Raw genomic sequence first — 23,412 nt, 5'->3', positions numbered from 1 at the left:
GCTGCTGTTCTTTGGGAACCTTGTATTCAGGACCCCTGCATATTTCACCTCCCAGTCACATCTTTGTGTCTCTTCCATACTCCTCCCTCAGAATCTGAGAACACTTTATATTTAAACTTTTCATAGAAACATTTATCCCCAGTGGTAGAAAAAGTAGGTCACGTTATACCAGCCCACAGAATTCAGTTTTTACTCTCCCACTTTAGGAAAGGTTTTTCAACCAAGTGGAGAACCAAACAACATGGCAGTATGATTAGCATTTACTGGGGCAGGATGCTGATGACAATCCCTCTGAATATCCATGTGCAGTCATACTATCTCTTTAAATACTGAATTAAATCACATCAGTATACAACCTAGGCAGTGATGTTTTCACCTTTATCATAATCATGATAATTAGTTCACCAATGAAAGCTTCACTATGTAAGTCTTTCATCAACACAAGCCGGTTGAAATAAATTGTTGGACATCGATGGTATATTTACATAAGCAACCTTATTTTGACAGATTAGATGTTTTCTCTAGACTGAGTGTGTGAGCACTTGTGTTTGTAATCTCTGTCCGACACTTTAACCTTGACCTGAAGTCTAATCAACCAAAACGACAGAAAACTAAACTAAACATTTTCAGTGGTAGAACAAATTTACCGATGAATCCCAACCCATGACAAACATTTCCCTGTGCATCATCAAACGACTTAAAGCTGCAAACTGAACAACATTTTTGCTCCAACAATCATTTTAATAAATCCCAAATCAGGGAATTCTAATATCATTTACATTCAGTACACAAATTATACACATTAACACATTTCTGATCATTAGGCAAAAACTTTCAAGCAACAGATCCCACTATGTTATAAGAGTGGGAAGCTCATCCCACATGTATCACTTAAATACATGATATTTTACAAATGAATATTTATGTCCTAAAATGCTGAAACCGTAAAACCTTTAAATTCAATAATGAAAAAACATTCAGAGAAAAAAAAACACATTACTTTATTGGAAAGAGACTTAGGAAAAAAATAATCTAACTTTATACAGCAGTGTAGATCTGTATTAGTGTACAGATTTTACTCCTTAACGGGAGGAGAGTGCCACACGGCAGAGCTGGTGCGTTTAAAATAACGAGGCTTGCTCTTGTAAAAGATGTTTTCCAGTTTCGGTGGTTCAATTTTCCCAAAGAAAGATTCTATGTCAGGAGGGTTGAAGTACTGCTTCATGATGATCTGCTGCAGGTTGGGACCTTGGAGGAGAAAACGTGACACGGAAATTAGAACCATACAACAAACAGGTCTGTAAACATTAAAACCGTTTAGGTGTGTTAAAATATTACAACGGACTCAGCAGGTTTTGTCAATTGCAGCCCGTGATCCCTCAGGTTTAATATGAAATGATATAAGTTGCAGAATTGATCAAGCCCTGGATAACTAATTAGGATAACAGCTTAATCAACCAAAGTATCACTGGTAACGGGAGCGATGATTGGTAAAGTCGCTTCACAAAACAAGGTTTTGGTTCAAATCCCAAATAAGTAGGTCTTGGGAGTGTAACTTGCATGATCTCCCCGTGTGTTTTCTCTGGGTACTTTGCCTTCCTCCCACAGTCCAAAGACATGTAGATGAGGTTTATTGGAGACTTTAAATTGCCTGCAGGTCTGTGATATGCAGCCCTTGATATAATCAATGTGTAGTTAAAAAAAAATGTTGGCTGCACCAGCTGAAGCAATGAAAAAATTGGTCTGGAGCCCTGGTGTATGGATAATTGGTGGACCCTTTTGGCATTTTTATTTATTATTTGTATAAATAAATCTGTTGTGAAGGGTTAGGGTTAGCCAAGCCTTCTGTGATCAACAAAGGAGGAGACAGGCCATCCTCTGCCCAGATACAGTTACTAAACTAGGACTGGACGGTCGTGGAGTGAACCATTACCAACATTAAACTTAATGAACAACACTACAGCAGATTTTGAAACCGGAACAGCTGAACATAATGAATCATAATAAATAACAATAATACTAATTCATCATACCCTCAGCCCAGGACGGAATAGGTTTCCTCGGGGCAGACTCATCATCGGTAGAGTCGTCACTGTTTTGGTCCATCCCATAATCCTCAGCGGTTTTGGACAATGTCAGAGGTTTGTTGCCGCCCTTTGGAGTGATGGCGTACGACTGGGGTGATTTCTGCCGAGAAGGATATCCCACACAATTGATGAGGACAAAAGTTGCATCATGTTTTGAGATAGAAATCAATGAAATGCCATAATATAATAAAAAAATGTACCTCAATATCCACGGTCACATTGAGGCCACCACCCTTTCCCACCGGTGTTTTCATTACAGAGTTCTGAAGAGAGTCAAGAGATTAGTGGTAAATATGTTTTCACCACGGTTCAACGTGTTGAGACAAAGCCCACACACCGGATCTTTAAACAGTCAGGTTTAAGGCATTTTACAGTTTAGGCATAGAAACTAGAAATCCATAGACTGTTACTTTTGAATTCCTCGTAACAATTTGTTTATGAAGTGTTAAAAGTGAAACTTGTCTCACCTCGATATCCACAGTCACATTTAGGGCAGCAGTAGCCTTCATTACGGAGAGCAGAGAAATTACATCGTTATTCAGGTTTGGTGAAATTATGAAAAAAATGTCATGTGATTATTTCTGTAGGTATTGAAATATGAGGAGGATTAGTTCAAGAATATCCAGATCAATTTGAAGAAGTACATTTTATACAATGCCATTTCTTAGGTTACTGGAAGAGTTTATTTTTTTATACAACCAAACTGTATTGAAGGGTCCAAAAACACACATTCAGCATTAAGGGTGCTCTGAGAGTTTGAATGAATCTTGTGCAGCCGTGAAGAAAGAGTTTACCAAGTCCATTCTTACTTCTCTTCTCAGTTGAGAGTTGCACATGCCCAGTATTGATTAAACATGACAGTGGCTGCATCATGGGATTCTCTGGTCTTGCTGTTTTACCAGGTTTCTGACCATTTGCTTCTCTTTAATGAAATTGACGCGTTTGTGCTTTTGTATAAGCAGCAGATGTTTGTGGTCCCCAATATCACCAGACTCCATTTGAACATGTGCACATCTGAGAGTTTTTAATTTTTCGGTGAACTCTCTGTAATGTTGCGCAGAATTTGAAAAAAAAAAAAAAAAAAACGAAAAACTTGACAGCAATAATGGACATTTACTGACCAAACTCTGAGTACGATTCAGCCCTGTAGTGTTTATATGCATATAAAGCAGTGAAGAGGAATTCGAACAGGCGTAAACAGGGCCATAGTCCCTGTGATCAGTGATTGGTCGATACTACTTCAAACGATTGATGATTAGTCCCACAAAAATTCCGATGGGAGCCCCCTTATTCAGCATCTTTAAACAATGAACTTACTATTACATTAAATAAATCCTAAAATATCTGCATTGGATAATGAATTTTCCATTTGGATAATGAGCCTCTTTAAATTAAAGATAATTAGCATTTCTGTCAGCTCTTGCTAACGTTTCACTTCAGAAGTTGACATAAACCAAGTATTTTTGTCCCTGGCTGGTTTACCTGTGCTTTAGCAGCCTGTTTAGCAGCAGCCTCCCTCTGTTTGGCAGCTTCTCTCTCTTTAGCAGCTTTCTGCTCTGCAGCCAATCTCTGCTCCTCCTCCTGCAGGAACAAACAGACATCAACATCCAGACAATGAGCAGCAGAAATAAACTAGCTGTTGAACATCTCAATGTTTTAACTTAAAATGGCCGTTGCAGCTCCATTGAGGTAAAGATTGACGAAAATTGATTCCCTGATATTGTGCCATAATTAGCAATAACATCCAACTAAACAGGATAAAGTTAAATAAATCATAACTTGCTACTCTACCATGTTTTAATTGTTGCTATACATACATACATCATGTGAGCTCAAGTCTCCATGAAACAATGAAGGTTAAGATGATAATCATAGTAAAGCTTAGAGACTCTCCTGTAAGAGTGATCTGTATTCAGTGTTTTGATTTAAAATAGATTCTAATTCCGCTGTCATCAAATACATGACCACAATCGTATGTTTTGGCGAGAGTATCTTGTTGCCTGACTCATCATTTTATTTGAGTAACTGCTTTATCATAATGCCACAATCTGTTTTTTTTTTAAAAAAAAACATGTATCTGCTCAAACAAGCAGGTGTTGGACCGTTAAAGTCACCATTCAGTTAGACATTGTGAATTTTAACTTCTTACCCTTTTTCTTTTTTCCTCAAGAGCCTTCCTTTTCTCTTCCAGTTCTCTCCTCTCCTTCTCTCTCACTGCTCTCTCCAGTTCACGCTGCAGAGCGAGAGCCTTTTCTTTTTCCACTCGCTCCCTGGGTAAGAAAATTAAATAAAGAAATTAAGTCAGTGGAATAAACTCTAGAGAACTAAACTCTTTCTTAGCATTTTCACGAGAGCAATTTTTCGTTTAATACACCGACACCATATTCAAAAGATAATTTCAAAACTCAGTTAATTAAGTCGCTGACAGTAGTGTGAGGACAATAGAGACAAACCTTTCAGCAGCAGCTTGTCGTTCTCTCTCCAGCTCTCTCTCTCGCTCCTGTTCCCTCTTCAGCTCCAGTGCTTTGCGAGCTTCAGCCAGTTTACGAACTCGCTGTTCCTCCTCCTCTGCCTTCTTTTTGACCAGCTCCTGCTGCCGCTTCTCTTCCTCCTGAAGTTTTAAGAGACACATACAGCATATGAGAAGCATGCTCATGTTGTGTTTATGCAGAGGAAGTTCACAGCAGCAAGTCGTTTTTAACCCTTATATAAATTTTATTACGTTTAAGCGAATGAGACCTCCCTCTTGTCCTCCTCTCCTTGACGTTGACAAGTTTAAGAGAATCATGGCAATTTAACACGATAACTTTGACGAACAGCTTTCACTTTAGGTTCTCCATTAGTTTAACCAGGGCAGGCACTGTGGTTATTTTAGAGAAATCTTTGAAAGTATTGAAAAACACCCTCTGGCAATGATAAAGAAAAAAAAAGAAGAAACAATTGGGATCTGCACCAACAATTAATGTGCTTGGTCCAGCCAGGTCCCTCAACATATTGTTTTGAAGTCGGTTACGTAAATTTTGCGTAATTCTGCTAAATACCTAACAAACCAAAACATAACGTCCTTGGTGGAGGTTAATATCTCTTTCCTTCGTATGTTTGTTTAACAGCTGATTTGATACCGAACTTTACAAGCAAAGTTTTTGGTAACTCCAATTATGTTAACTTTTGCAGTTCAGGTAAATCAAGGTCCTGGCCTCTGTTGGCAGCTAGACTCCAATGTGTAGTAGACTATTCTACTGACAGCCGGCCAGCGCACCCAACTACAAAAATAAGCTTTGTCTCACTGCTTGTTGAATCTTCTTCTTCCGAGCCTCTTCCTCCAACTTCTTCTTCTGCTCCATTTCCTCTTGTCGTTTCAGGACCACCTTCTTCTTGGCCTTCTCATCTGCCACGCGCTGCATGAAGAGACCAAATGTGGGACAATGAAATGGATGAGACCAAAAGGTGCCTTGTATTTGGTGTGAAGATATAGATTCAGACTCATGAAATGTGTTGCCCACCTTATCATTTTTCATTTCATCAATTTGAGCCATTTTCTGCTCAAATTTCTTTTTCTTTTCTTCATCCCTCTGCTCTTCTTTGACTTTGGCCTCAAACACCCTCCTCAGCCTCTCATCCCTCTTCCTGCAACACAAATTGCAAAAGTTATGATATGCTATAGGATAATAAGATGAAAGTGCTAATAAATAAATATATAAACTATACTATATGTTCAGTCAGAGAATAAACTCTGGAAAACTTTGGAACACTAACCTTTTAAGTTCATCCAGTTTCCTTCTCTTATCCTCCTCCATTTTTTTCATCCTCTCCTCCTCTTGCTCCTGCTTCTTTTTAAGTGCTTCCAGTTTTAGACGTTCTTTTGCCTGAAAAGAGACAACGAGAGAATTTAATGAGCATTTAGAAAACTAATGTCAGAAAACACTTAGCTTGGATAACTAACCAATTCATGACAAACTGGAAAGTGAAGTGCTGTAGTGTGGAAAATGATCACCTCCCAGAATAAACACCAAAAGCAAAAAATCCATCCAAACAGACTTTGTGCTACCATCATGTTGTTCACCAAATTGAAATGGAAGACATTTAAATACCAAATTAAAATGCAATACCATTCTCATTCATACCATTTGAAGAATGGTAGAAAACTAAAAACAAGATTTACAATTTTATATGATGTATATTAAATTGATATGTATGTCCCTTCCCTGCCAAAACTTTTCAGCTGTGTGCAATAAAACTTCCTACTCATATAATAAATGTATGGATCAGTTAACAGGTCAGATGGCCAAGTGTCTTGTAGAGAGTCAGGTCAGTTAAAAGACAAAAGTAAAAGACACGAATAGACACAAATGCTGTACTAATACCTGGATTACGGAGGTAATGACATAACCTCAGTTTTAACTGAGTTTATAACTTCATTTGAATCCACTGACACACAGGGACCAATTTTGAAAACAACCTCCTTGAAACTTTGGGAGTTTACATTAAACGCAAGTTTGTTGTCATGTGACTTCTGGTTAAAATGGATTTTTTTACTTTTCTTCTGATCCTTTGATCAAATTGTGTTTCAAAGTCCAAAAACGGTGAGATTACTCAGGTTATTTAAGGTGGTTTGACGGTGGACTGTTAGACGGCAAAATAATGGCAAGAAGATAATGACCATTGGTGACCCATGGTCACCAATAGTCATTATCTTTTGGAAGATGCAGTTAGGGGTGTCAATGTATATCCAACAGCCCCTTTCACACATTGTGTAAAATTGCAGAATGTATTTACTGTGATAACGTAGCATAGGCCTGTCTCCTGTACATAAAATGGAAAGCATATAGCCTAATTCTACACAACATTTCACATTGAGGGATATGTCGAGGAAAGTTCCCGCTCATGTTTTCACTAAATAAAAAATTCTCTCTCAATCTTGAAACATTAACTGCCAGGATATTTATAACTGATGAATACAAATGCAGAGGTGGGAAAGGGGCTTCTCTAAAGACTGGTGTTAAATGAGGAGATGCAACAGGATATTAGACACCATCAAGTCCCCATAACATACAGTGCCTCAAAATTACACTTACCACTAAACCAACACTCAACTGAGGAGGGGAGAAAAAAAACAACAACCACAGTTTCAAAGCTCAACAGAAAAGTGAAACATAAATATTCTAAAATGCAAGAACACGCACTATGCAAGTGAGATTTCTTGTATGTTTGTTACAGAGAGACAAAGCGGAGATTATAAGGCATCTGATAAGCAGTCATTTGTCGTTATTCATACGCACAATACTACTTCAAATTCACTGAAATACCACATCTGATTTCAGCAAAAATATTTTCTGCTATGTTATCAACACCAATTTTAATATGAAAGTTCAACAACAAACAATACAATCAGAGATAAAGGATGCAGTTTTATCATATACAATAATTATATGCATTTTTCAAAAAGCCCCTCATCCTCGACTCCCACCTAAGCCCACCAGGACCCTTGGAAAACCTTGAATAGATGAGGAAAGTTCAAATGTGTAGATTTGCTTATGGTTAAACTGTGAACTTACCTTGGGGTCAGCCCTCATTGGAGTGGTGTGTTTGATGAAGGACTTGATAGCAGCAGTGCGGCCAAGGGAATTTGGAGTCATCATCAGCATCTGATTCTTCTGCACAGTGTGGAGAAAAGATCTCATGTTGGGCCTCACTGCCTAAATATTCAAACAAAGGAGAATACATTCAAAACCTTACTAGTTAATAAAGAATTTCGTATATTATTTATCTATTCAAAGATCTGTGTTTTTTAGAAACATCAACACTTACACTCTGACTTTTCTTTGGGGGAGAAAACCTCTTTGTTGGACTTTCCTCCACAGTATCTGGTGCTTTACGTTTTATACTCAAACGTGACCTGGACGCAGTGAAACATATTTTAGAGGACACAACACAGCTTCTTTTCAAGAACTTCAACAAGCTGATTCAACTATAAAATCATTGTAAACATCAAAAATACTCTCTACTCTGTCGCTGAGGACAACTGTTAAATGATGACAGAGAGCACTCACCTTCGGCCTGACTGGGGGGTCTGGTGTTTCTCAGCAAAAACTGAAACAAAAATGCAGATGTATTTAATACATGTTACATTTTGGTACACAACTGGCCAACATCCATTCATACATACTCATCAACAGGCAATATGAACTAAAATCGAACTTAACAAAAGCCAATAAAAAGAGAGGGTTCTCCTACCTGTCCTCTTTTCAGGGGTGCTCACTTTGTGCTCAGAGGTGAATAATGCTGGGGGCGCCAGAGTGGGAGATTGTGCAGCCACAGAACGAGTAATACGTGCAACAGATGGATGTAAGCTCTGGTTAGCCTGGTTAAAGATTTGTTGGATACAAAACATCAGCTTGTCAATAAACGTAGTATCATTTCTGCTTGAGACCTTATAGACAAATACATTTACACACATACCTGAGGAGCTTCCTTAGCTCCCTCTGCTGCGGCATTGTCCAATGTGTCTGCAGGTACAGCCTCCCACACACTGTATTACAGATTCAATTAATATGGTCAAGAAATACTTAAATAAAATAATTCATGACCAGTCACACGTAACTCAAACATTCAAATTCACAGTGTTACAGTCACTGTTACAAGCTGCTCAAATTCTAGATGACAATTAACTCATTCTTTCAAATCTTTACTTACGCCTCCTTATCCTCTTCTTCACCAGAGTCCATGCAAGAGTCCTCTACAATTTAACAAGATAACCAGATGTAACACTTATCTTTGCAAAGGGCTGGTAAATTAGCATTTTATGTAAGTGTGGCTAATTTCTTACCACTAATTTCGCTGCTACATGTGGAGCTGCCCTGTTGAGTAGAAGTCTTCCTCTTAAGCATAGAGCGGCGAGATGCACGGCGAATAGACTCCTGCGTCAAACTGTGCCGCATACCAGCCAGCGAGTGACGTAGCTTAAGAGAGCACCGCACCGAGCTCCGGCGTGAGCTCTGAGCAGCTCCAGCTATTGCAATCTTAGCAGCTGAACGGCCGGGTGAAGGCTCTGTCTTTTTAGCGAGCTCAGCAGACAAGCGCTCGGCTGAGGAGATGTTGACCACAACCTCAGGTAAGGACATCTTTGGTGGAGACTGGGCGATGCTACACATGTCATCAGGCTCCACCTCCGCATTGTTTCCCCATTGTTTGTTTATCTCTACATCTTCCTCCCCTAACAACTCTGGCTTCTTGTTCTGCACCTCTTCTGTTTTGTCACTTCCACTGGGTGAATGGCTCACATCCTCTGCCACCTCTGGCTTACTCTGTTTGTTTTTGCGGGTGGCACGTTTAGGTTGTGCGGAGGTGCTGGCTTCAGAGGTGGAAGGTTCGGGTCTGGATTCTTCTTCAACAATGAAGTTCAGGGATTTTACAGAGGAGCCACGGAGGTTACTGCGTTTTCCCTTTGAAAACCTGGACAGGAAAGGAATATTTACAATTAAAAAGCCGCATGTGTCAAATGTAGCTCAGGCTAAAATCATAAAGAAAGAAACAAACCTTCGCTTAGCTTGATTTTCTTCCTGGCGTCCCAAAGATACACGCTTCCTGCGACTGTTCTTTTTCTGTGATGGTGTTTTGGGCATCAATTCTGGTTCAGCATTAAAATCTCTGAAATAAAAAGAAATACCTTTGTAAGTAAAATATTAAATATAACAAAGATAACAATACGGACATACAAATTTATGATGATGTAAACCTTTAAAAAGAGTTTTTTTTTTTTTATTAAACAGGTTTGTAAGACCCGAGAGATTACATCCAGCCTACCTTGAAAACATTTGCTTGGCTTCTTGTTGGATCTCCTCAAGCCAAACCACGTGGACATTGTCAATGTCATTAATAAATTCCTGTTTTTTGCCATCGAACATTTGCATGAGAGATCTCACCGATGTTAGTAAGTTGTTCATGGCGATGACCTGGGGAAAAGATAGAGCGATTAAAATCTGACTTGAGATGGCTAGTAACAGGGAAGTCATTTCATTCATCATCTAGACAGCTCATCTAGGTAACAAATGGTTGGGTTTTGAATAATGTGATGTCATATCTGTTGACAGTAGATGTACCACTTAACATTAATACGGTCTCGTGTGTTCAACATAATAACTAAAACACTCGTGTTTTTAAGGAGCTGTTCAAAATCAGGTATTGTCCAATCAGAAGTCAGATCGGAACTAAGGATGGAGGGGGTGGGTCATTCTCTGAGAGCAATACTTTGACAATAAAATACTCTATAAAGAAACTAATGGACAAATAATGATAAGCTGCAGTTTGAATGCGTCATTTCTGCAGAAGAGGTGCATCAGTCTTTCATCGACATCTTCAATCTGCACTGCTCTCATCTCTGACGTGTACGCGGTGCATGCGCACTGACTCTTGATAAGCCGGAGGGACATTTTAAAACAATGTGGTTGACACTGACAGAACAGTCTTCAACCTCGGACACACATCGTGTCACAAACAAAACAGAGATCTCTCCCCGAACAGATAGATCCTAGGTTTATCTACACAACGTAAATATAATGACTTAACACCACCAGAACATGTTAGCTGAGCTGGCTTAGAAATAAAGAGATCAGCAGGAAGCACAAAAACCTAAAATCCTGTTAAAAGCCATCAGACACTGTGACACGTTAAGAGACACACGGAGAGATAATTTAACCAAGTTTGATGTATACGGTTTGATTGGTTTACAACTGCTCTGCTGTTTAGATGTTGCTACGATGCTAGCTAGTGAGCTAGTTACGCTAACGTCGTGTTTTAACCGTTACCTTTGATGTTGGCGCTCCTGGGGGTAAAAATCCAATGCTCGCTGCTCCGCTGAGTTAAAAACAAGAACTATCTCATACTGACGTAAAAACGCGGGCGTTGAAGTGAAGCAGAATCCACTTTGCTTTACAGCTCGTGTGTAAACTCTCTCCACAACACGAACAGGAACAGCAGCCCTTCGCCCACTGACCCGCTGAAACCGTTTAACTGATTCAAATCCTCAGCAGCCAATCGCCTGGCTCTGTAACCAGGAAGTCGCTCGATTTGTGGATGGGGATTATCTGAAGAGGCGGGGCTCGCCGTTTGGATGCTTAGGGAGGAGTGGTGCGGAGTCTACAGCGGTCTACGCGTGAGAACAAAACGTGCAAACCCAACAAAAGACCAGGGCGGAGTTACAGCGCTGCCACGATTTAAATCGACCACTCGATGTGTGGCAGGATTTCCTCCGCCCCGCCCACCACACTTAAACCATAGACAAAAAGATCACATCAAACACACAAACACACACACTTACAGAAAGTCTGAAGCTGAACAATGTCACGTTTCTTGCAATGAGTATAAATGTGATGACCTCTGTCTATGCTTTGTCCCATTGTCTTTCTCCAGCGAAACAAACAGACAGGATGTTTGACGACAACATTAATAAGTGGTGGTTCAGTTTACCAATGTTAAATAAACACTCTTTGTGTCCTGAGGGCTGCATACACGGAAAGTTAATACACACAAATAGACCAAAAACAAGGACTTTGTAAGAACATCACCAATTTGACAAAATAAGCACTAGGCTGCCTTACTGTCACCCTTACTGTCTATGTTTATCTTTATTTAATATATTGTTTACATCTTATATTTTAAGTTTTATTCTGTGCACTGTTTTCCCCTTTCAAAAAACAAACACTTACATCTGCTGTACCAGAATTTCCAAGGCTTTGTTAGGCGAATGCACAACTTTGAATAGCTTTAGTTATTATACTCTTACCTTGGTTACGTGTGTTTTTCAATCACCTTGTCTTTAAAATATTTGTAATGTCAAATACCACATTAGCACAAACTTTTTTACAGTGAAAGCTTATTTTTGGCATATTTTGACCTTTTATTATTTTTATTCTCTTGTATTTGGCTGTTTTGTGTGCTGCTGGATCTTCACAAAAATCGATACACATGTGTATCATGACCAGGCAAACAAAAAAGTCCAGAGGTGCAATTGGAAAAACGCAACAGGAAGCCTGCTATTTTGCATTAAGTGGCCGTTTTGGCCATATTCCACATTTTTACTTTGAGGTACTTGTACCAGGGCTTACATCACATCAATTTCAAATTGAGATGAGTGTCTCAATTCATGGGCATACTTCTCTGTGACAGCGCTATAATCAGAAAAACCCACAGAATTCACATCAAACTTTATTCCATTTTTTACATTTTGGTCAAGTTAATGTCAGCATACAGCACAACAGCAGCATAGATACAAAATAGCTTGCTCAACATATTTTTAATTATGCACAATTGAAATGATGAGGAGGAGCAGGGATTCCTTTGTTTTACAAGGGCCAGCAGGAAGACACCGAAGGAAGTTTACAAACACAGCCAGGTTCTCGAGGAAGAGTTACTGGCTTCCCTGAAAATAGAGACGCACGTGAGTGAATTCATATTAAACTGTTAGTGGATAATTCTTACAACTTCATTTTAACAAAGCTATTTAGTAAATATGAAAGATATACATTTCTAGGGCTGAAAAATAGTATACACATGCAGTTTAGGCCTAGCCTATTATAATTTTTCTTATTATTGGGCTTATATCCAAATTTACCTCCTGTAAGGGGCTTGGGGTAAACATTTTAAAAGCCAGTTCCCTAGACGCAAACCAGTAATCTAGAGCTGGAGACAATTTGGCAAGTTCGCCAAAGTTTCAGTATCACCTTAAGTATGAATATTTTGAGATTTTATCTATTCTGACATATATCATTTTGGAGTTTTTTTTGTTGGTCAAACAAATATGGGTATAGTTTATTCCTTCACTGATAGTTTAAACACTGAGCAAGCATCCATTATTAAAGAAATAATAATAATTACAAGTAATGATCTCAGTGAACTAACATAATTAAATATGATTTGGGGACGGGGTGCTTCTCAAAGACCAGAGCCCACAAGATGGAGAATTTGCACTTTAGTGGTGTATATTTTAAATATATTTTCAATTAATTGAATAATGAAGAAAGTAATGGAATTGAGTAAACATGGGGCCTGTGGGAACTTTCCACGTGGAGTAATCCAGTCTTGATTGAACTGTTTCTTGTGTTGTCAATCAAATGCAATATCCTTCCAGGTTTTGCTAAAATGGTCTTTGAGTTTATGACTATATTGTTTGGTTCAGGAGGTGAAATGTGACGCTCTATATTATTAGTATACAACAGAAACAGTTTCTTGGTTTGTGTGTCACCTGGCGTGAGAGGGATTTTTTCTCCTGATGCCTTCAGGACCACCTGTAGATCGTGGGTCTTAGCGCTGCCATCGCTCCTTGTCTGTTTCCTCACTATGATACAAACATCATCTTTCCTCAGCAGCCAGTCCATCTGATTCCCAAGGTAGTTCACACCCCGAATACAGAGCTCAGAAATGTCATTGGGAAGAATTGGAGAAAAGGCCAAACATTCCTTCTGAACTCTGGTAAAAAAAAACACACAAAAAAACACACAAACTGTATCACTGTGTACGTGCTGTGTTCATTCTGAGGTGTTTCTTCATAGTGTGTTACCTGAAGCCAGTGTAACCAAACAGCACAGCTTGCAGGAATCCTCCCATACCCGTGAGAAAGTTGACTGCACCAGAGCCATCTGTTGATTCACTCCACACCTGAGAGGAGAGGTAATCACACAATCTCTCAGTATTCAGATCAGAGTTTAACTACTAGTACTAATATTAGTATAAGTATACTGTGGGTGTGAGAGTCAGAGGGATACCTGGAACGGGCCCTGGATGTTGCTGAAGCACTTTTCAAGTAAACGTTGGGCTCTCTCAGCCTCCCCAAGCTCCAGCCAGCCGATTGCAAACATCCCCTTAGATGTGAGAAAAAATAAAATAAAATTACATGAACCAAAAGCAATGATCAAATAATGAACCCTGTATTTGTAATCAATAGGTCACCCACATATAATAAGGACAGTAGACAAGTAAATACATCTACAAGTACAATCAATTTCATTTCACTTTATGAAACTACACTACATTTCAGAGCGGTATATTGAAGTTTTACGACATTTATCGGTCGGTAGTTACTTTACAAATAAAGAATTGACAAAATACATAGAATTCATAAAATAAAAATGTATTATCGAATAAAGAATAAGCATCCCCTCACCAGATACATCACATAGATCAGTATTAATAAGCAAACAACACAAGATACCACACTGAAAGCAACCATAAAATAAGTGTGTTTACCTTTGATAGTTTAAAGTCTATAAATTGCACACAGGTGTCAGTTATGATATAATGGCTTATCCCAAATATATGTAAAACATTAACACAGCAGTAGAAATTACTCATTAAATGTGTTAACTAACACAATAATATCGTCACATATACCTAGTTTGCCTCAGTATTGAGTGAAGATTGTGTGTCACTGCACACATTTGAAAGAGTACACAATTAAATTTAAGTTAAAAGTTCTATAGCATCATTTTAAGTGCATATTGCTATTGTTATAAAATTGTAATATCTAATAAGTTAACCACAATACTACACACTGTGTCTTACCCATGTCATCGCTGGACCTTCAGGGTCTGTCACTGGCTCGTACGCCTCTAGATCATTCCTTCTGATCTCTGCAGACATTGGCAAACCAAGAGGATAACCCAGCATCACCGTGTCTGCCTGCTTCACTGGTTGACCTGTGAGAGGTACAACAGACAGTCTGATGTGAAGTCACAAGCACTCTGTATATTCTGAAGTGGGTAAGAGCCAAAAGGTACAAAAACAAACCTTTAACGTAACCATCAAACTCAGGGTGGTACTTGGATTCTGTGTCAAACGGTATCTTGATGTGCTCGGCCACTTCTTTCCATTCCTTCGGTGCAGGGTGTTGGAGGAGATCGGCCAACTCTACAGCAAACTGCAGACTGACACATAACAAACGTTTTATATTATTAGTATTACAAGTTCATATGCAAAGAAGAGAAATACTGAAATACCAGTACCTGAATTTGGCCACCGTGTTTGTGAACACAGAGTTGTTAACATTGTAGTAATACTCATCAGGAGGCATCACACCTAAACAGGGCATCAAAAAGAAATGCTTCATTAAATTGTAAAAAGCATATTCAGTGACATTTCATGATTATTAAACAGTTAAGTCAGACACAAGGTGTATCATCTATTTAGGTATTCAAAATACCTAAATAGATGGGGAAAAACAAGTTCATCAACACAAGCAGAAACTTTAAAATATCAGATATTACAAAATAAAAAAAATGTAATAAAGCAAATAAAATAAAAAGATGTCAACATTTAAAATGGCATTTAAAAATTACGTTCTGCTTCATTGTAGACGTCTTTTGGTGAGATAGTGAGTTTTTTGCGATGGCGAATAAGCTGCATTTTGCTTTGATTGAAGAATTCTCCTGATAGCAGTGTCAAACTAAACACATTCTCTCCATGTATTATCTTTCAACTAATGCTCTTTACCTAGGAGATGGTATTTCTGGTCCTCAGGGCTCCATGTTACTCTAGAAACCCAGTAATCAGCCACACCGTATATCACCTCACTGCCCCGGGCCTCTCTGAACATGGACAGATCCTGTAACAAAGAGCTCAGTTAACACTTTCACTACGGGGTGAGACGAAGTGATGCTGCGAGGGGAGGAAGATGTTTACCTCACTGAGGTAGAGATAGTGTTGGAAGGCCAGGGTGACGTCTCCATTGATGTGAATCTCTTGGTTTCCATAGATGTCCTCTGGACACACCTCCCGCCCTGACACAGCACTCTCCCATGGGAACTTTATTCCCTGTAAGATTTTGAATAGTTTTTTTCTCGGCTAGCCTAAATATTTGAGGCTAATGTGTTGTTAATACAGCTTTGTAGGTTAGTGTTTATTATCTATAAATATTTGATGGTACAAAAACAGGGTCAAATGTCATGATTGACAGCTGAGACTGATCGTTGGGACCTCGATAAAGTGGCTGCACGCCCCGATCACTACTACACAGATTAGGGCTCCAAAATGACATCATCAGCGCACGATGGCAGCTCTCTTCTTAAATATTTTGTCTTCACTTTAGTACAGTGTGACGAAGAGGAAATACATTGTACATCTTTTTATGCAGTAATTTCTTCATATCATAATGAGTACTTGGAATATAATAATTAATATGCTTATATGGGAAAATATTCTAGTTGGTTTCTTTGCCATGAACACTGTCCTGAGACTTCAAAGCTGCTCCCAGTATGAAACCAGCTCCTCTTTTTTCCTTCACTGAACATATGTAAAGGTATGTGTGTGTGTGTGTGTGTGTGTGTGTGTGTGTGTGTGTGTGTGTGTGTGTGTGTGTGTTTATCTAGTGAGAGCACAGTGAGCTTTTAGTGAAGGCAGAAGGGCTGCTATGTGTGATACTGATGTCATATTACCTTGTAGCCTTGCTTTTGGGCATTGTCTTTAGCGCCATCTATAGTCCTCACCCTGTACTCCAGCACAGATCGGGCTAACTTGGGGTAGAAAAGGGCGATCCCAGGATACATCCACATGTCCTGTCACATCAGAGTCATTGGGTGATAAATTATCCTTACGATAAATCCTTACGATAAATAAAAACAACATGTATGTAGGCATAAACTGCCACCAGCCTTACCTGGTCCCAGAAAACATGGCCCCAGTAGTCCTGACCATCCCCACCATTAGACAGCCCGCCTGGACTGACTCCCCCAAAAGAGCTGGAGGTGTTGTGTATGTTGGGGAAGGCGCTGAGGAGGTAGAACATGCAGCCGATCAGAGCCTTGCAGAGGCTCTCTGACCCTGACACCTCCACCTTGCTCTGGAGCCACAGCTCTTTCCAGGCTTCCTCATGAGACGGACGCAGGTCGCCAGTCGCAATCAGATTTAGGCCCTCGTCGAAGTTGGCCTGAGCAGAGTCTAAATCATTGGCCACCACCAGGATGAAGCCCCAGCGGGCCTGGCTCTGCTCTGGAAGCAGCGTCAGGGTTTCAGGTATGGAGGTCCAAATAAGGTGAACAGTGGCACAGGAGCCTCCGGGGATCTCAGCAGTGGACGTCTGTCCATGGATGTGACTGGAAGAGGGGACAATAGACCCCATATAAGGTCACACTCATACTAAACAGAAAAATAAAAGTATTTTACATGTATTTTGTAAACCGTACCTTCCTCTTTTATAATCAGGGCCAGACTCAAAAACAATGTCTTTGCTCTGAGGTGTGAACGAGCTGACTAGCTTAACAGTAACTGGCTCCTCTGTCGTCCCCTGCCGCACCAACGAAACCTCCATCACCATCAGGTTGGGGTAGTACCGATGTGAATACAAAGACTGTGAGGCAGTAACCCTGGCTGAGCTCAGAGTGTGAGTGAAAATGCCTGAACGAGAAAACGAGATAGTTAACAGTGATGCATCTTCTCAACTTGAGATCAGCATGGACACAGATGTTTTTCCAACTAGAGGTCCTCGCCTGTGTTTGTGTCCAAACTGTATGAGTGCTGGGCAGGTTCCTCTGTCTCAGCTTTAACGGCCAGAGGGCAGGGGACATCTGCCCGGTGACAACGTCCGCCCTCGCCGTTGTACACGCCGCCCATGTGCATGATGTTGTTGTACACCCTCCAGCCCAGGAGCCCGTTGGCCAGGGGAGGGAGGAAGCGCCGGTCACTGGGCAGCTCGTCAGTGGAGAAGATGTAAGGGTCTGACATGGCGAGGAGGGGGTTTCTGATCAGAGTCTTTTCCAGGAAAGTCAGGGGTCGATGAGAGGCTCCCAGGAGATGATGAATGTGCAGTTATTTTACTCACTGTGGGGCATGAGAACATTTCTATTTTGACAGCAGTTTTCTATTTGCACTATTATTCCCCTTTACTGAGATTACATGCTATATTCTTGCACATGCGCAGGTGAGAGACATTCGATAATTTCTTTGAATAGACACACACGCACACACCCACACACTTTTAACAGGTTCCTGCTGGTAAAGTCTAATTGTAGATTGTGTACTTTGACACTTGTGTGTCACACAACGTGTCTTCATGACATCCTGAGACACTGCGCGGAAAGCTGGAGTGGAAAATTAGCCGCTCACTAAACAAATACAGAAATTCCCCAAATCCAGTCACTGCAGTAATGTTTCCTTCTTATTTAACTATGTCTGAAATTTGGTTTACTTTGAAGACATGAATTGGACAAAATAAAAATAAATACACAGTTAAGGGTCAGTCTAAACAGCTGCAGGCCTCTACACACATCCACCAGAATCCACTCAACAACACTCCTACAGTGGGGATGTGTCAGTCTCACATGAGCAGGAAGAAGCATCTGATCCTGCAACAAAGACCAAAATAAAAAAGAGAGAGAAAAATCTCTGCAGGAGTTCCCAAACCGCTTGTTCTTGACACTTTAACCCTCAAAACACAGCTGATGTGCTGTATTTACTTTTCTTACAGTTCATATTTAGACAAAGCAAAGAAAATCAACTTCCAAGTTGGTCGAGTATCATGAATGTGGTGGGAGGTCCTGAAGCTCAGGGGCTGTACAGAAAACCTGGACCTGACCTTTGGTCTGATGGAAAACACGGAATGGAAGGATGTGAAGGATGAGGCACAGGCTGTGCAAAGGACACATGCACTTCATACCTAATCAGGCACTTGCACAGATAGACCCCTAGTGGTGCTCAAGCACTGGCCCTTTTGCCCTGGATGAGAAAAGTGCCCTTCTGCTGGAGCCAAATTTTTTCTTCATTCATCAATATTTAAGAATAAAAATTACTCTCTCTGTCATCAATTGATGATTGCTGGTTGTACATCAAATTGCCCTTGAAGGAAATTAAAGATTTTCTTTTATGGACAACTTTGGTTCATCACAAGCTGCACAAACCAAGTTAGAGCAGCAGAGGAACCCAGCAGCCAGCAGGGGGCAGCCTGAAGATATCACAGCAGACTGTGATTCTTGTAAGGCGTCTGAAGACAAGGTTGGAAAATAACTGGGTTATTATCTAACAATAGGTTTTTAAAGTATGTTAAATCATCCAGTATCTAAAAGCCAAAAAAATAAAAGTAACTTTTTAGTAAGGCTGTCAAATATATGTAGTAAAGTAGAAAATATTTCTCTGAAGTTTTAGTGATAATTTGTCAATATTATTATTGTGCTTCATACCATGTGACAATCATCAGGTTGTGTGGCCTAGTCAGCAAGGTGTTGGCTCTCCAACAAGAGAGACCCGGGTACAAATCCCACTCTTTCTCATCTTCTAGCTGACAATAAACTGAACTTTAAAAATTGAAAGGAAAAAATGTAATAAAAAAAAAAAAACTGCGCAAGCAATTCCTGCGCAGTTCGCTTCTGCGCAGGATGTGCGCAATGGGCTTCTGCACAGGAAGTGCGCAGTAGGCTTCTGCGCAGGATTTGCGCAATGGACTTCTGTGCAGGATGTGCGCGCGCATTATTATTATTTTTTTTTTTAATTTTATTGAATTTAATTAAAAAATATATATATTTCATTTTTTTTTTTTTTTTATATTTCATTTTTCATCATCATCATCATTTCTCCGCGCTGGTTCAGAGGTAAATGATGCCAGCGCCCGGTTCTTCCTGGCACTACGCTGCCGGTGCGAACAGCCTAAGTATTTAACATGGGCGAGGAAAGGAAGCGGACCGCTTTTTGCAGCGTTTCTACCTCCGTTACGTCTCCGGGGTTAGAGGATGATGGTGTGATGTTAATGTATTGTTTTACATTACATGTTTCGCGTCATGATACATCAGTCTCCTATGTCGCCTGAACCAGGAGCCGCCCCTGTCACTGGTTATCTTGGCTCGCTGTCTGGCCGGTAACCAGCCGTCCGAACCGCTCCGTGAATAAGGAGGAGAAGATGTTTCTTTACTTGGAATGCGGCCACTTCATTTCTCGGCTATACAGCAGGAGCAACACTCGCATCACCTCTAGGTGGTCCGTCACTTCTCCTTATAAACACACTTTTAGCTTCTTTTCCCACAATACCCTGGTGAACTACTTCACACACTACAAACTTTCCTTAAAGAGGCAGGCCATAGCTGCAAATCTGCAACACAACAGCTCTCGGTCTCATATACAGATGGCAAGATAAAGCAGAGAGGGATTTTTACACACTGTCTGATAAAGATTCCGACAGTAAAGGCAAGGGGTAGTGATGGATAAGGTTTCCTTAAGAAGTTAATTCTTTCATTCTCACTTTCCACCTTAAAACTATGACATGAACTGAACTATGAACTAGTTCATGAGAGGTGTGAACTTGCACAACAATACCCGCAGGATCAGACAAACAGGTAATGACGGTGTTTGTGCAATCCCCCGACGTTGTTTGGTGAAAAATGAACCAAAACATTAGCGCCGCTGAAAACATTACATCGCAACTGGTCCGACGTTTTCTAAAAAATAAACAAAAACTCTGTGATTTCAAAGCCTTGACAAGCTGTTTACTGACGTTTGTTATGTTGAATGAAGAGAGAGAGGGAGAGAGATACAGACAGACAGGCAGACAGAAAGACAGACAGATAATTAAAAGGCAGTTTTACTGTTCTACAAATTAGACAAGTTCACTAGTTTTGTTTAAAATCGTAATTATTGAAATGAAAGGTAGGTCTTAAGTTGAGCTACATGACAGTCTGGTGAGGCATATTGTGGTATATTACTAGTGTAATGCTGCTTATGCTTCAACTCTGTCAGAAAACAGTAAAAAATGTGTGTGTACTATGTTGTCATCTTTATAGAGATTATGTTTGTCACTCTTGATAATTATGCACAACATTGATTTATCTCATTTACAAAATTTGCAGCATAATGCCAAGAAAAGAGAGACTCCAAAAGCAGAAGGACAGGGAACTGCAGCAAGCAGCTCAGGCTAGCAGTTCTCTTTTATCTTGGATCAGGCCATCAACTTGTAAAACAGATGAGGGTGAATCAGTAACCCTACCTGGTCCAGAGGAGCCCATCACATCACTGACCCTAACATCAACATATTATTTGGTTATTCAATATTGCCTTGTTTTGTCTGTTTTTGCCTGTTATTCATTTATTTATTCAAATTGATAATTTCAGTTAGTTTGTTAACAAAAATAAATATATTAGTGGAAAATATCCTCCTGTGTTTTTTATTTATTTATTATTATAATTTTGAATTTCATAAACAATTTTGGCGATGGGTGCGCTTTTCTTGGTTTGAGCACCTGCCCCCCCAAACTGTCTCTGCACGTGCCTGTACCTAAAACAATCATTTCATTCTGTTTAAAATCAAATCACATTATGTATGGTCAAAAAGCTTCTTCTACATTATAAACACGTTTTGTGTGTGTGTGTGTGTGTGTGTGTGTGTTGGCTAGTTGGTATAACAACCATGGCTTGTTCTAGGTGGAAATATCTGCCACCTCATACTTACTTACTTACATATTCCTAATGACCACAGCCACTTGGCAGAGACAGGAGAAATAGTCTCCAGGTCACAGTGAGAGTGTTTACATGTTCATCCCTTCTTTCCAAGAATCACCACGTCACTCTCTCAAAACTAAATCATGTCATCTCTCTCCCGCTCACTCGTTAAATTTTCCCTCATGGTTTTTTATAATAGACATTAGATTGTTATTTTACTCTTACCCACACTGATGTCTCCTTCTTGCTGCCAGACATTTAATGACTTGCTTCCATTGTAAATCATCTATTTTTATGATTTATTCTCTTCTTAAACATTTTTTAAAACTCAGTTTTACCTGATAAGTGATAAGTTTATAATTAACATTTCTATTAACTTTTGGTGGTTGGTTGGTTTCTTGTTTGTTCAATGTATAATCGTTTTTTTGTGTCTCCTTTATTATAACACGAAAAATAGATATATGTTATTGATGTTCCATTATTACTGTAAATGGGGTTGAAGACAGGCTGTCCATGTAATTGAATCTACTAATCTCTTCTAAAAGTCATGCATTCCCTTGTGTCTTATCATTTCTCTACTGTTGCTGACCAGTTACAGTGTAAAATGTCCAAGAAGAAATGCTTATTAAAAAATGGGATTAAACAAGACCTTTTTTAGAGAGACTGGCTCCAGTGGTCTACAGGGCTGTTACTCAGGGTCCCCACCTACAAAACATTATGTCCAGGCCCCTGAAACCAGCCAGTACTCATGTATTGGTACCACATACAGCTTTAAAATGTGTTAAAGGTGAGCTCCAACCATTTTATCCATACAAGTATTATCATAGGAGATACATTGTGTTCTTTCAGATCCTTCATGCCAGAGACCCCAAATCTGTTTCCCATTTGGTGCAGGAGTCTCTACAATGATCTATGGTATCAAAAGCTGCGCTGAGATGCAGTAAAGAGGAGCACTGAGGTGGAGTCTGGATCCAAAGAAAGCAGAAGATCATTTACCACTTTAGTACGTGTTGTTTCAGTGGAGTGACAGGCCCTGGGGCGGACTGCTGAGGTTCAGAACGATTACTGTTAGACCAGAGGCCTGAAAGCTGCTGAGTTCCAACTCTCTACAGAAGTTCTGAAAACAATGGAGGGTTTTGAGTCTCGATATTATCTAGAGACTCGGGATCAAGGTGTGATTTCTTCATGATAGGTTTAACCTTGACAACCTGGTGCACAATATTCAGCACGGTACAGTAGCCAGAGATCTTAAGTGAGAGGAGATGTCTTAGGAGGCAGATATAGATGCTTTAATATGTCTGGGACTCAACATAATGTTCACCTAGTTCTGCTGCAGAAGCCTGAGGAGCTGGTTTTTGTATCCAATTCAATTCCATATCTCTGGAGTTCTTCATTAAATGAGTGTGTGGGAAAAACTGAAATAATACAATCAAATTTACAAGACAAGGCCTGACGATTAGGCAAAAGAAGTCACTTTAATGCTGTGATAAAGTAAGTACTTTAGTGCTACAGTGAATAATAAACTAAATCAATCAATACACAACGTTATTACACACAAACAACCTGGAGCCTGACAGGCAATTGAGGATTTGGGTCTTTGAGGCAGTCGCCCACCGATTTCTTTTGGTAACCCAGCCTTAGTTAGAGTATTGTCTGAGGTTTAAATTGTTCTAAAGATGTCAAAAAAAAAAAAAAAACTAAAGCTGCAATGGAGAAGTCCGATTTGTCTTTTCAGCTGTGGCATTGGACGAGTTGCACCTCTTGGTGGTGCTGAGGAGCCATTTGTGCAGCATCTGGCATCATGCCGGGGGTCAGAGCCACAAACCTTGGGAAAAGCAGTGCTTTGTCCATATAAGGCTGCAATCCATCCGCTTCCCTCTTCCTCCCCAGCTCCCTTCCTCTGTCTTTCTCAGACCTGAGG

General features: G+C 39.9%; 2 protein-coding genes across 3 annotated transcripts; both read right to left on the bottom strand.

The window, feature by feature from the left end:
* Window positions 1–980: 980 nt before the first annotated feature.
* incenp (inner centromere protein) lies at window positions 981–11,061 on the bottom strand. 2 transcript variants are annotated; one of them, XM_062390718.1, is made up of 21 exons: window positions 10,892–11,061; window positions 9,891–10,039; window positions 9,624–9,734; window positions 8,914–9,539; window positions 8,781–8,823; window positions 8,547–8,616; window positions 8,322–8,448; window positions 8,138–8,177; window positions 7,896–7,983; window positions 7,643–7,783; window positions 7,163–7,180; window positions 5,844–5,953; window positions 5,591–5,714; window positions 5,375–5,485; window positions 4,541–4,698; window positions 4,237–4,357; window positions 3,570–3,668; window positions 2,555–2,590; window positions 2,288–2,350; window positions 2,034–2,187; window positions 981–1,248 (listed from the first exon to the last, which is right to left on the bottom strand). In XM_062390718.1, exons 2-21 carry the CDS (start codon window positions 10,028–10,030, stop codon window positions 1,076–1,078), a joined length of 2,553 nt encoding a protein of 850 aa, XP_062246702.1. In that variant the 5' UTR covers window positions 10,031–10,039; window positions 10,892–11,061; the 3' UTR covers window positions 981–1,075. The 2 variants fall into 2 exon arrangements, with proteins under 2 accessions (XP_062246702.1, XP_062246703.1); XM_062390719.1 differs by lacking the exon at window positions 7,163–7,180.
* A 1,215-nt stretch (window positions 11,062–12,276) lies between these two features.
* pgghg (protein-glucosylgalactosylhydroxylysine glucosidase) lies at window positions 12,277–18,583 on the bottom strand. Its single transcript, XM_062390823.1, has 14 exons — window positions 18,392–18,583; window positions 17,561–17,891; window positions 17,258–17,468; window positions 16,732–17,167; window positions 16,511–16,630; window positions 15,759–15,890; window positions 15,570–15,681; window positions 15,083–15,155; window positions 14,868–15,004; window positions 14,643–14,776; window positions 13,847–13,942; window positions 13,642–13,739; window positions 13,327–13,550; window positions 12,277–12,504 (listed from the first exon to the last, which is right to left on the bottom strand). The coding sequence occupies exons 2-14, from the start codon at window positions 17,793–17,795 to the stop codon at window positions 12,428–12,430; spliced, it is 2,085 nt and encodes a 694-aa protein (XP_062246807.1). The 5' UTR covers window positions 17,796–17,891; window positions 18,392–18,583; the 3' UTR covers window positions 12,277–12,427.
* Between the last annotated feature and the right edge of the window lie 4,829 nt (window positions 18,584–23,412).

Source organism: Platichthys flesus, chromosome 6, assembly GCF_949316205.1.
Source record: "Platichthys flesus chromosome 6, fPlaFle2.1, whole genome shotgun sequence".
Lineage (NCBI taxonomy): Eukaryota > Metazoa > Chordata > Actinopteri > Pleuronectiformes > Pleuronectidae > Platichthys > Platichthys flesus.
This window is presented reverse-complemented; position numbering and strand designations above follow the sequence as displayed.

What these genes read in the sequence shown, in the direction of transcription:
- incenp (XM_062390718.1), bottom strand. Translation starts at nt 10,030, where the DNA reads ATGAACAACTTACTAACATCGGTGAGATCTCTCATGCAAATGTTCGAT. An exon ending in GAAGAAGAGGATAAGGAGGC is followed by an intron (nt 8,617 to 8,780) that starts GTAAGTAAAGAT and finishes TCTGTAATACAG; the next exon opens with TGTGTGGGAGGCTGTACCTG. An exon ending in ATGAAATGAAAAATGATAAG is followed by an intron (nt 5,486 to 5,590) that starts GTGGGCAACACA and finishes CTCTTCATGCAG; the next exon opens with CGCGTGGCAGATGAGAAGGC.
- pgghg (XM_062390823.1), bottom strand. Translation starts at nt 17,795, where the DNA reads ATGTCAGACCCTTACATCTTCTCCACTGACGAGCTGCCCAGTGACCGG. An exon ending in ACTATCTCTACCTCAGTGAG is followed by an intron (nt 15,682 to 15,758) that starts GTAAACATCTTC and finishes TCTTTGTTACAG; the next exon opens with GATCTGTCCATGTTCAGAGA. An exon ending in GTTTGATGGTTACGTTAAAG is followed by an intron (nt 14,777 to 14,867) that starts GTTTGTTTTTGT and finishes TACCTCTCACAG; the next exon opens with GTCAACCAGTGAAGCAGGCA.